The 13500-nt window shown below is 36.0% G+C and overlaps 1 protein-coding gene across 3 annotated transcripts in view; it reads right to left on the bottom strand.

Annotated features, from left to right (window-relative positions):
- Ralgapa1 (Ral GTPase activating protein catalytic subunit alpha 1) overlaps window positions 1-13500 on the bottom strand; it is a 230518-nt gene that overhangs the window by 194332 nt on the left and 22686 nt on the right. For all 3 annotated transcript variants that reach the window (XM_055608685.1, XM_055608684.1, XM_055608686.1), the window contains exons 2-4: window positions 9146-9256; window positions 8480-8529; window positions 4469-4526 (exon numbers count right to left, since the gene is read on the bottom strand). In XM_055608685.1, the coding sequence (XP_055464660.1) occupies window positions 4469-4526; window positions 8480-8529; window positions 9146-9256 (219 nt within the window). The remainder of the gene's footprint in view (window positions 1-4468; window positions 4527-8479; window positions 8530-9145; window positions 9257-13500) is intronic.

Raw genomic sequence — 13500 nt, forward strand, 5'->3', positions numbered from 1 at the left:
ACTTGAAAACTATTTGAACAAGTCCTTGGCAATCTCTACATTGTTCTTGGTGACCTTGATAACCCTTTGATCAAAACTGAGGTCAAAGGGACATATAAAAAGGTCACCTTTCAGCACAATTAAACGTGATTTTTGTGGCAAAACTTGATCCCAAAAATTGTTTAACACAAGAATCTATTATCTCTCTTATTTATACTGAAAATGTAAAAAAAAAAAATTAACACAAATACAAAAACTATTGTAAAAAGGTTTTAATCAACCAAAAGACCATTTATTATGTCCAATGTGTCCTGATAATTATTTTTGATTCCATAACATCCAGAGGTACATCACTCACTATGAACAAATCCAAACACATTTTGCCTGTTAAAATTTAAACATATTGTTTTACTTAATTAACCATTAAACAGCACATTGAGGCTTAAATCATTTTCTTCTTTTCTTCTCTAGAGGAAAACATTATATACATTTTGTAATTATCACATATAAAATTATTTTTATATTACTACTTACTTATAAATCCATACATTGCTTAGAATCAATTGCTTAAAACCTTATTCACAGGAATTCATTTACAAGTTGTTGTTTTTCATATGTAATATTAGCTTTTTAAATTTACATACACTGGTCTAGATAACTAATTTTTAACTACCTTAATACTTTCTCATTATATGTATATACCAAAATGAACCTTCTTTTGGCTTATTTCCAAATTTTTGCCACTAATCAAGAAGAGTGTAATAAATGTTATTCTACGTGATTTCCTGTTAAATATATAACATTTCTTAGGATATATAAGTTAAAATGAAATCACTCACTTTCAGTTTTATCAGATATTAAGAAATTTTAAAATCATTATGGTAATTAACAATGCCAAGTAGTATGTAACAATGTTCTGGTATGTGATAGCATCAGGACATAATGACATACTCTAAAATTTTATATTCTAATTAGTGTTAATGTTTCCATTTGAGGTTTTCCATTTGATTGTCTTTTTGTTTTCCCATTCAAACTTTATTTAATTGCTTATTGTGTCTTTTTATAATTTTCAAGTAGATAAGACTTTTTTATTTAAAAATCTGTTACTTTTACTTACATGTATGTGTTTGTGTAAGTGAATGCCATGTGTGCAGGTACTGTTGGCAGCCAGAAGAGGACATCAGATTCAAGACAAGGTTTCTCTGTTCAGCCTTGGCTGCCCTGGACTCTCTTTGTAGACCAGGCTGGCCTTGAACTCACAGCAGTCTGCCTGCCTCTGGGTCCCGAGTGTGGGATTAAAGGTGTGCAACCCCACACCTGGCTATAGTTACTTTACAATGTATTGTAAGAACATTAGAATCTGCAACAACATATCCATGATAACTGAAAGATAACCATCAGGCAGTCAATATTCTACATACTAATATTGCATTTCTAGGAGTTGGACATGAATTTCAGAAAGTTTCAGTTGACAAGTCATTTTCTAGAGGATGGAGTCGTGATCAGCCTGGCCAGGCACCCATGAGACAAAGAAGTGCAACGACCACGGGCTCCCCAGGAACTGAAAAGGCAAGGAGTATAGTACGGCAAAAAACTGTTGGTATGTACTCTACACCATGGGAAACAGACAGCAACACGGGGATAGATGCTGTCAGTGTACATTTTGGGAGATTAGAAGTTTCTATAGCAAATTGCCGTCAGCAATTCTTATAGCTCAACAGCATGCTCATAAGCCTCTATGCTTTTAATATATGCAGTCTTGCATTTATGTAGTTTATTATAGAATTCAAAAAGTAAAACAAATTCAAAGTGTAGAACTCAAGCTTTTTGCATAATTTTATTGCATCTTGCTATGCAATCTTTGATTGACATCACTGGGAGGCCTGTTCTTTTCTGAAGGGAAACAGGAGCAGTGAGACTGGGACAGAGATGTGGAGAGGGGGCTGTGAGGAGGGGAAGCTGTGGTCAGGATGTTTGAGAGACACAAACAAAGAAAAGGAAAAAAGTGCTTTATATATTGCCTACTAATTCTTTGTCAGCTTCTATAAATTAGAGATATTTTTGTCAAACAAAAAGTAATATTTTTTGATTGGGGAGTAGTATTATCTCATGAACAATAAATGCCTTAAATTTTAGCCCAGGTGTGGTGGTTCATGCCTTTAATCCCAATACTGGGTAGGTAGAGACAGGAAAAATAAGAGTTTAAGGCCAACCTCAGCTACACAGCAAGGAAGAGGGCAACCTAGGCTTTAGAAGCCTATCTAAAAAAACAGCAAAAAGCATGCGTGTGGTGCGTGTGTATATATGTGTGTATCTGTGTGCGTAAACTTCAATATAACCAACATTTTTATTTTTATGTGTACTTTCTATGTATAAAGAAATACTTGACGTTGGTATTACCAAGATAAACCAAACACTTCTTTCAAGAACTTGTGAGCTGTTTTACTTTTTCTTTCTTTCTTTTATAATTTTTTATTATTTTTTTATCTTATGTGCATTGGTGCTTTTTCCTGCATTTTTAATTTTTGGATTTTTGGCCAGGCTGTCCTGGAACCTACAACATAGTGAAGGCTAGCATTATGATAATAAATGGCTTCAAAGACTATATGAAGAGGATAAAAGTATCCAAAAACTAAAATATTAGGACTATTTTCTTAAAGCCACTGAATTTTACATAAAAAATAATTTTATCTATAAAGTTACTTTTTATATCAACTACAGTCACATTTTCCTACATTAACAATTCATAAAAAGCCAACAAGTTGCAGGAATCATCTGAGTGACAAAGTAAAAAAACCACCACTTATGAATTTTTACGAGTTATACACAATTTTGGAATGCTTTAATCATGACAACTAGGTAACAGAAAGGTCTTTTGGATATCAAAGACTACATTCCTTAAGAAATGCAACAAATCCTTTAAGTTCAGATGTCTCAAAAAGTATTACAAAGACAATCTTCAAGACCATTTTCATGAAGTTCAATTAAGAATTCATTATTCTTTTGAGCACTTTATTGTGATTTATTCATTAGCAATTACTATTTTCTTTTATGCTATGTTATAATATTCGACTCCCGTTAAAAGCTTGTCTTTTGAAAAAGGTGTGTTGCTATATGGTATGCAAAGAGCATTTATAAGCTCTTTGGATGGGAGCAGCTCTAGGACCTAAGCCTGGCTACCCGCGTGCTAGGAAGAGAAGTTATGTTGAGCTAGAGCCCCAGGCCAACCCTCAATGTTCATTTTACCTACGATTTTGATCTGTGTTCATTACATCAATATCCCCCACCTCTAATAGTCCTTATTTTCCTGAGATTTCTGAAAAAGATTCCATTTGCCAGACTGACCAAAAAAATTAGGCCTAAATAAACCTATGAGTTTCTTTTCTTTTAAAATTTATTTTGGGGATTGGAGACGGCTCAGTGGTTCAGAGCACTCACTTCGTCTGGTTTAGTTCCCACAGTTCTTCACTGGGGTGGTGTAGTACCACCTCTAACTCAGCTCTAAGGGATGTGATGCCCTCTTCTGGCCACCTGCATGCATGTGGTGCACATACAGACAAGAAGGCACATACACATATACATAAAATAAGGTTTTTTAAATTTTGTTTTTATTTTTAATTGTGTGAATGTGTTTATGTCTACGTGGGAATATGTGCATATGAGTGCAGGTGCCCTTGGAGGCCAGTGAAGGTGTCAGATTCCCTGGAGCTGGAGTCAGAGCCAGTTGTTAACTATTTGGTGTGGATGCTGGGAACCCAAGCCAGTTCCTCAGTAAGAGCGGCAAACACACTTTGCCAGTGAGGCGCTTCATTTAATTTTTTGTTTTCGATTCCCGATTTGCTCTTGTATTTGCCTCCCTACAGTACTAAGGGTTGAGTCTAGAGTCTTGAGCATTCCAGGCCAGCACTCCACCACTGTATTGTATACCTGGCTCTTTCTTCATTCTTTCATGTCTACATGGGGTGTGGTTTACCCAGGCAGGCCCTGAATTTGTGATCCTCCAGCTAAGGCATCCTAAATAGATGAGATTAGACAGCTGTGGCACTACATCTTATTTGCTCCTAAATTCATGTGTGTGCTGCTTACACATGCATGTGTGTGTGAAATGTGGAAGCCAGAGGTTAGTATTAGTGCTTTAGTGCTTTCCACCTTATTTTTTTGAGACAGGGTCTCTTACTGAACCAGGAACTTGTGGTTTTGGCTAGACTAGTTAGTCAGAGAGCCTCAGTGCCTGTCTTCAACAACCCCCCACACACACACCATGGTACTGGGGTCACTGGTATGGATGTGGCCACCTTCTGCTTTTTACCTGGGTAGGGATTAGCATTCAGATTGTTGATTTGCCCAGCAAACACTTTACTTACTAAGCCGTTTCCCTAGCCTCTTATAATCTGTTTTCAGTAAAACAAACCATGAATTCATCAAAAATAACTGATAATTCATTGTATAATTTATTTTAGATGTGAAATATATATTTTATATTACTTACCAATACTATGGAATTGCCATCGCTGATGAATTCTTTCTGGAAGAAGTTGTAAAATTTTCTAAAAATCAACAAGAACCAAAATAACAAGTTAAAAATCAAATATTGTGAAATATGAAATATTAGAGGGCCATTAGGTTAAGTATACCAAATGCAAACTTTCCTACCCAAAAAGTAATAAGTGATACTAAAGAAATAGAGGACAAGAAAATTATTAAAATTTATCTTTAATAGTGTTATTTAAAAAAAATAAGTATATTCTCCTTTGAATGGTTAATCTTGGTAGCCAACTTGACTGGATCTGGAGTACAAGCATCTGGTACTCCTGTGAGGGATTTTCTTAAAGCAGAAAGACCTGCCCTAAATGAAGTGACACCTTTTGGTGCCAAAACAGATAAAAGTTACAAGAGAAGGGGGAAGAGGAAAAGCAAAGGAAGAAGGAGAAACAGGGAAAAAGAAGGGGGGAAAAAAGGAAAAGTTAGGAAGAGAAAAGAGAAAAGGAGAAAGGGAGTGGGAAAATAGGGCATGATGCATTAATTAATTAATTCACGTGAGTACAGAGGTACTTGAATTCCATGATGCTGACATAGGTGGGAAAGCAAAATTTTAAATTTAGAAGCTTTATAGTCTAGCTAAAAGGCTTTCTATATATACTTCAATTTTTTATTTCTTTTCTACTGTATTATGTAGATTATTACAAAATAACAGCTAAATTACTACTAAGCTATGCTCAGTCATCATCCACTTGCTGAATGACATTGTGTGTGTTGTACTGCTGCTGTTATAACCACTACTTAGCCACTTCATTAATAAAGGATGATCATAAACTCAAACTACACACTTTATATAATGGTGTCTCACTATCCTTGCAATCAACCCAAACATCTCTTTTGACCAATAAAGAAAAGAATTGAGTAATATACTTAGGGTAGAAATCTAACAAATGAATAGAGCAAGATTGTAACTTCAATATGCCTATTTCCATGTCTGTGTCTTTACACTATTCTGACCAGAGGCTAGTAAGCACTTTTAAAATTTATCCTTCTTTTGGATTCCATAAAAGGGGACAATAAACAAAATATAAAGTTTAGGGACAGACAGATGGCTCATCAAGAAAGACAGTTACTACAAAACTTGAGTTGGCTCCCTGGAATCCATGTAGAGGTAGGAGATGTCTAACTCCACAACGCTGACACAACCTGTCTTACAGAGTGACATATGTCTTACACACATGTGCACCTATTCCTTCCTACATGTCTCCCACAACTAGCTAACAAGTGTAACAAAAGATAAAATTATAGAAAGCTTAAAAAGGTAAGTTTGAGAGCTATCAAAAGCAGTACTAACTTCTGATCAATTACACTTTAGATTTAACTCTATCTAGAGACAGGATTTAACCACGGCTAATCTTAAAAATATGATCTTCTTCAAGGGTTATAGGCACACAGCTACCATGTCCAGCTTATGGTCTTTTAATTTCTAATGTGAATAAAAATATTAAAAAATTTTATGTGCATTCAATTACAGAAAAAGAAGAATCCAAGTCTTGTCCCACTTTAACATCACATAACAGTGATGTTTTTTAACCAGAAAGTAGTCACTTAATGATTTACGTTTTCATCATTTGTCTCTAAACACAGATACCATACATTAGAATTCAACTTTAAGAAAATAAGGACAAAGGTTAATTTTTTTTCAAAAGATGAAAAAAAAAAAAAAAAAAAACAAAAACAAAAAAAAACCAAGATGGGAGGTTTTTCTTTTTCCCAGTGGTAGAATGTGTACTTATCATGTACAAAGCCCTGGATTTGAGCTAAAAGAAAACAAAACAAAACAACCACAATACCCCCCAAAAGAAAAAAAAAAGCCACTTTGATCTCACATCTTTTTTTTTAATGAAATGTAGTGATCCACAGCACAGGATACCCTATGTTACACACAGGAAAGCATTACTTTTCACATTTTTTTCTATTATTTCAATTTTCTGAAAAGGAATTCTGTTAATTCTGAATTCTGAATATAAAGCAACCATTATCTTGCATTCTCCAGGGACACTTTATTCGTCCCTGAAACATCAGTGTTCACTATTTCATGTATGAGGTAGTTTCCTTACCAAACAAAATCAAGTTGCAAAGGATTCAAGAACAATGAAAATTATTTTCAGAATACCAATTACTACTGTCTGGCACCTTGTTTGTTTGTTTGTTTTCTTTCTTTCTTTCTTGGACAGGTTCTTCTCAGCATGTGACCAAACCTGCCTAAAATTTGTAACTCTCCTGCCTCCCAAAGGGTACAACTGTAGGCATGTACCATTATGTCCAGAGTCACAGAGTCTTACTCTATCAGGCAGCCAGCCTGCTCATGAACTCCTGGGCCCAGGCATTCCTCCTGTCCACTAAGTAGTCCCCCTCCAAGATCTGGAGACTGCAGGTACACAGCCATCTCAACGTTGAGAAACAGGATTTTAGGCTCTCTCTTTGTCTCTAAAGTCATCAGATCTAGCCTTGGCTTTCTAACAGTCTCTAGATTCTCAATAAAGATAAGAATATTCCTATGACTATTTACTCTGATAGTAAGTTACTTTAAAATAGGGATGAGAGGGGCTTAATTTTTTAATGTGTTCAAAATATAAATAAATTTTAGCATTCTTTCTGTTTATTTTTAAATACTTTCCCCAGATTAATTCAAAATAATAATTTTAAAAACAAGGCTTTTGTGATCCCAAAACTCGGGAGGCAAAGGCAGGTGGATCTCTGTGAGTTTGAGGCCAGCCTGGTGTACAAAGTGAGTCCAGGACATCCAAGGCAACACAGAGAAAAGGAAACAAAGAAAGAAGGATGGAAGAAAGGGAGGGAGGGAGGGAGGGAGGGAGGGAGGGAGGGAGGGAGGAAGGAAGGAAGGAAGGAAGGAAGGAAGGAAGGAAGGAAGGAAGGAAGGAAGGAAGGAAGGAAGGAAGGACGGACAAGGCTATTTTGTTTAAATTTATAATAAAAAGCCATTAGAGCAGAAATGAGCTGGGTATGGTGGTATATGTCTTTAGTCCCAACACTCGTTACAGAAAGACCAGAAGTTCAAGGCATGCCTGGGTTACATAAGTTGTGTAGCAATTTCCTCCCAGTTCAAAAAGTCCATCCTGGAAGGAAAGCCCCTTAAGACTCAGGAAGTTCTAAAGTGCTATCTTTAAGCCTCAAGAAGTAAATAACTCACAAATCTCAGGAAGTCCCTGAAATTTGCCATATGTACCCACTTTCTAACCATAAGGTTAAACAAACAGGAAGCTGTCTGTATGACTTGCACGAAGTTCTAGGGTTCCAACTTTCTGGGACCATCACCCATGCTGGGGTGAACTTTCATTGTAGCTGTCTTTAGGTCATTCATGCTTTTTTTAAGTAACACCTCATCCATACTCATGTGACCCCAACAACTTCACAGCTTCACAAAGGTGGACTCTGGTGTGGTAGCACTACTTTAATCTTTCATCATCAGTTCTCTATCTGGAGTAAGTAGACATTTTTCACAAACACACAGGAACAGTTTCACACAACACTATAAGACCCTGTACCAATACTAAGTGATAAAGCCTGGCGTGGTGACACACACCTTTAGTCTCAGTACTTGAGAAGCAGAGGGAGGCAGACCTGTGTGAGTTCAAGGCCAGCCTTGACTGCATAGCACATTTTAGACTAGTCTGTGCTACAAAGTGAGACCCGGTCTTGAAAAATAAAAAAGCAAAACAAATTAAAAAATGACAAATTCCCTGGACAGCTCTAGAGGTTTAAAGAAAATTCTGTGTAAACTACACAAATTAGAATTTTCATTTTGCAAATGTTATCAAATGCATAAACAAGTGTTGCTAAAATACACCTCAAAAATACACAAATTCAGTCAGATACATTTTTAAGTTAAGTTCTTCAAAAGGCTGGCAAATCATATATGTCTAATAATTTTAATATATTTCTATATACCAAGAATTATTTTTGAAAAAGTTTAAAAGGTATGATTCACAGCACTTACCTCAAAAATAAAAAGTATAGCATCCAATTCCTCTCTTTGAGACTTGTGACCTGAAATATTTTGAACAGAAAAACTACTTTAAATATACCATTTTCTACTCACTGTTGAATTTCAACCATTGGGTTTTTCTTCAGTGATTCTTTAGCAAAATCCTAAAGCCTGGTCTGTTTACTATACAGACAGAATTGAGAGTCCTTTCTATTTTTTCGCACAATTATTCTAAATTTACATTATAGGTCTGGGGGGTTGGAAGTAGCTCAACAGTAAAACCCTCACTTAGCATGTACAAAGCCTTAGATTCAATTCCCAGGATAAACACAAAAATTTAGCTTATACTTCTAATAACCAATCATCACATATTTTGAGTTTTAAAAGACCTTTGAATACAAAAAACACTATTCCTATTGCTATTCAAAGGTTCTTAGGGCAGAACTAAGGTAGGTTGAGGAAACCTGACCAGGAAAATGCAAATATTCTAAGCCTTCACAAAACAATAAAAACAGTCACATGAGTCTGTTGTTTCCTTTCAAATACACCTGACAATAGTGTTAAAAGGTACCAAAATAAAACAATACTAAAATTCTAATGCCCATATTCTCGCTTTAAGTTAATACTTATGACTACTGGAAACATAAACACAAGCCAGCATATATGTTAACATCTTACCTTTCTGTTTAAGACTAGCTTCAATAGTCACAAAATTTTCAAAAAACACATAGTATATATGTGAAAAATGCTGGTCAAAAAACTGTTTAAGGTCAATAGATTCTGCATTCTCTGAAAAAAAACAAACAAACAACAACAACAAACAGTTCTTAGTAACTAGTCCATCAAGGTTAAATCATGGTTAGCAAACACTCATAATGCCAAATTTCCTTCAAGGTCAAAGATCTGCACCTAAACCTCTTTCATATTCAAATATATGGGACAATATTTATGTATCTGTTTCTTTGCTTTTACATATTTCAGTTTTAGTTTTAAAAATTGGTCATAGTCTCAGGGAGGAAAAGGCAGGCAGATTTCTGTGAGTTCAAGGCCAGCTTGGTCTACAAAACAAGTACAGAACAGCTAAGGCTACACAGAGAAACCCTGTCTCAAAAAAAAAAAAAAAAATCATGGTTTTTGTTTTTGTTTTTATAGCAATTAATGTCAAAATGGGATGCAGTGGCACACAGCTCTAATCCCAGCTACTATGAAGGCTGAACCAGGATCAGGAAGATCAAGGGTAGCCTGAGAAACACATATAATAAAACAATATGTTTACTATATGTTGAGTAAGACAGACAGAGACTGACTGACTGACCGACTGACTGCATCAAAATCACTATTCAAAGATATTTTCAGGGCTGGAGAGATAACTTAGCTTATAAGTTAAGAGCACTGGCTGCTCTTTTTTTTTTTTTTTTTTTTTTTTTCTTTTTTCTGGCTGCTCTTCTAGAGGGCCTGAGTTCAATTCCCAGCACCTACATGGCAACTCACAAACACATATAACGCCCTCTTCTGGTGTGCAGACAAAATGCCCAGATATATAAAACATGCAAATAAATAAACCTTTTTTTTTTAAATATCCATTTTCTTTTTAAAATTTATTTAATTTTATTTTATGTGCATTTGTAAAAGGGTGTCAAGAGTTCTTGGAACTGGAGTTACAGACAGTTCTAAGCTGCCACATGGGTGATGGGAATTGAACCCAGGACCTTTGGAAGAGCAGACAGTGCTCTTAACCACTGAGCCATCTCTCCAGCCCCCAAAGATCTATTTTCAATTGTGGCTACAGCTTTTCTAATATCTCCCCTAACAGTTTAAAGAACTATTTCTAAGAATAATTCTGGTAATTCAGTAAATAGATAACCTAACAACAGGCTTTGTAAATGAGCATTTGAGGATTATAAAACTCAAAACACAGACTGCTCTTATGTTTTGTCAATAAAGCATGCAAGCAAAACATACAATTATATGCACAACAGAAAGAGTTAGACCATGAAAGTGAAATGAAAAGCACCATATATGGGAATTCAGAACACAGAATTATTTTCAAACTGCACCTAATGTCCATGCTCTAACCTATACTGTACAGACTGCACTATAAAAACTACCTGAGTACACCGTAAGACTAATAGTCATAGAATATAAATATATTTTATAGGATATGAAATAAAAATTTTAAACTATCATGCTAGACAAGAAAAACATTTTTCTTTTGGATTCACTGAAGAATTTTGAAATGAGAAGCAAAAAGGTTATAGCTACACCTAAATTTTCTGAAATGCTTAAAAATACAAGTAGAGTCCCAAGAGAACAAGAAAATGAGAATAACAAAACAAAAACTCAAAACAAAAGCAAACATGACGAAACCAAGACTTCCCAACATGTTAGGAGCCAAGGTATTGTCTCTCAGTTTCCTTCCCATATGGCTATTAACAAAGCCTGGAAGCTGCACACTTGGCTATGGCAATGAACAAGTACTGGAAGCTAGGCACAGTGACACACTCTTGACTTTGTGGTGGAGTTTAAGATACAAGGATTGCAAGTTTAAGCTCTCTGAGCTATATATCTAAACCCTCACTAAGCAGGAGGTAGATCTATCAAAATTAGGCTAATTTGTTTTTGTTTTTTACTTTAAGATTTATTTGTTCCTAAAATAATGTGTATGCCTGTTTATCTGTGTGGGTATATGCATATGAGTGCAGTTGCCTATGGAGGGCAGAAGAGGGCGCTGGATTCTTTGGTACTGGAGTGACAAGTGATTGTGAGCCACCTGATGTGGGCACTGGGAACTGAATTCCGGTCCTCTGCAAGAGTACCAGACTTCCTTATAACCACTGAGCTATTTCTCCAGCCCCTCTATTTTTATTTTTTAAAACACAATAGCAAACAAAAACTCTGATAAAATGTTTGATAGTAAATTCACAGAGTTTACATGACAGAGGAAAAAACAAGTACAAATTAGATAAAACTCTAAGAGGCCTTCACTTACTTACAATCTTCCTCCTTCCTTCTCATTTTCCCCTCCCAAAGAGAAAGTTCAGCATTAAGGGCACTTGGTGCAGTTGCAGAGGATGGCTTAAAACCATCTGTAACTCCAATACCCTCTTCCAGCTTCCATGAGCATTCGCCATACACAAGTTACACAGATAGATATGCAGGCAAATCATTCATACATGTAACATAAATAACTCTAAAAATTTTTAGTAAGAAACTCTGGACCAATTTAAGAGAAAAGAAACAGAAAAGGGAGGACAGTTATAGAGAAGCTACAGAAACATTCAACAACTTTGCACCACAGTACCAAATTTTACCCTTTCCAAATGCCCACCAACTGTCCTGTCCTCGTTTAAAGGCTCCTACCTTTGTGCAGTGAGTAATGACCATGCTGCAGCGGCCAGTCCACAGACCCTGTGTAGTCTGCAGGGGCACTGGGCACGCCTTACTTTCTGCAGCAGGCCCTTACCATTTTAATCTAGGGGAAGCCAAAAAAGGGTGTCAAAAATATTACCTATCTTCACAAATCATTCTGTTTGGAAGTACTTGTGAACTACCATTTTCCTAAAGAAACTAAATAAATATTTCACCAGAAATTCAGATTAAGGTTTCTGAATTTTAAAAATGGCTCGGGCTTTGTTGACCTTTGGGAATAGACTTTAGTGTCCACAAATTAAATTTCTCAAATGTTTATTTAGAGCTCTTAAAAAATGAAAAACCTTTTAAGAACCTGATTATAATACATTTATTCTCTTTCATACATTTTTAAACATTTAAATACGATAGCATTATGTAAAAAAAATTTTAAAGGTCAGAAGTTACCTTTCCTTTTAAAGCCCAGACATTAAATGTGTACCTGAAAGTTTACTAAATTAAGTGCTTGAGAAACCAAAAATTCAACAATTTTTTAAAATTATCCTTCATCTATTAAATAATAAATTGCTTTTAGAACTGTTCCTCAAGTAGTAGTATAATTTATTAGCCTGTAAGACATACCATTAAAAAAATCTGCTCCTACAATAAAGTAGTAAACTTTGCAAATCATTTCTTTAAGACAATTAACAGGGCTAGAGAGATGGCTCAGAGGTTAAGAGCACTGGCTGCTCTTCCAAAGGTCCTGAGTTCAATTCCCAGCAACCACATGGTGGCTCACAACCATCTATAGTGAGATCTGGTGGCCTCTTCTGGCATGCAGGCACACATGCAGGCAGAACACTGTATACATAATAAATAAAAAAATAAATCTAAAAAAAAGAAAAAAAGACAATCAACCATGAGGATGATCCAACAATATGATGGCTTATTCATAAACCACTCTTTCAGAAAAAACACTGAAATCCTGAATAAAGGGTTAGAGAGATGGCTCAGTCATTAAGAGCACTTGCTACTTTTTCAGAGGGCTGGAGTTTGCATCCTAAGGTGGCTAATTTTGGTTGTCAACTTATCTGAAATCAACTAAAACCTAAGCAGCAGGGTACATGTATGAGGGACTTTCTTGGATGCATCATTTGAGTTGGAAAGACACACACTAACTCAAGGCCACACCTTCTGGCAGCAGCCCACATACAAGAACTCGGAAGAAGGAAGCCTTTGGTTTTTGCCTGCTTGCCCTCACTCAGGGTTAGGGTTAGGGCAAGTTCATCTTTTCTGATGCTGAGGCATTCCTTCACTGGTATCAAAACCTACTTCTTCAGGATTCCAGCACATACTTGAAGACTGGCAGCTCTCTAGGAATCCTCCAGGACTTCAGATTGGGATTGCTGCGACATCCAGCCTGGTAAACTGAACCCAATCCTTGGCCTTTACGTTGGTAGGCATCCATTGTAGGACTACTCAGCCTGTGAGCCATTCTAATAAACCCCATTCATTCTGTCAGTTTTGTTCCTCTAGAGAACCAGCTGCCAGCACTTATGTTAGGTAGCTAACAACCACCTGTAACTCTAGGATCTAGCACTATGTTCTGATTCTAAGGGCACCCACATGTGTATGTATACACACACACACACACACACACACACACACACACACACACACACACA

Source organism: Psammomys obesus, unplaced genomic scaffold, assembly GCF_907164565.1.
Source record: "Psammomys obesus unplaced genomic scaffold, mPsaObe1.curated_primary_1811, whole genome shotgun sequence".
Taxonomy (NCBI): Eukaryota; Metazoa; Chordata; class Mammalia; order Rodentia; family Muridae; genus Psammomys; species Psammomys obesus.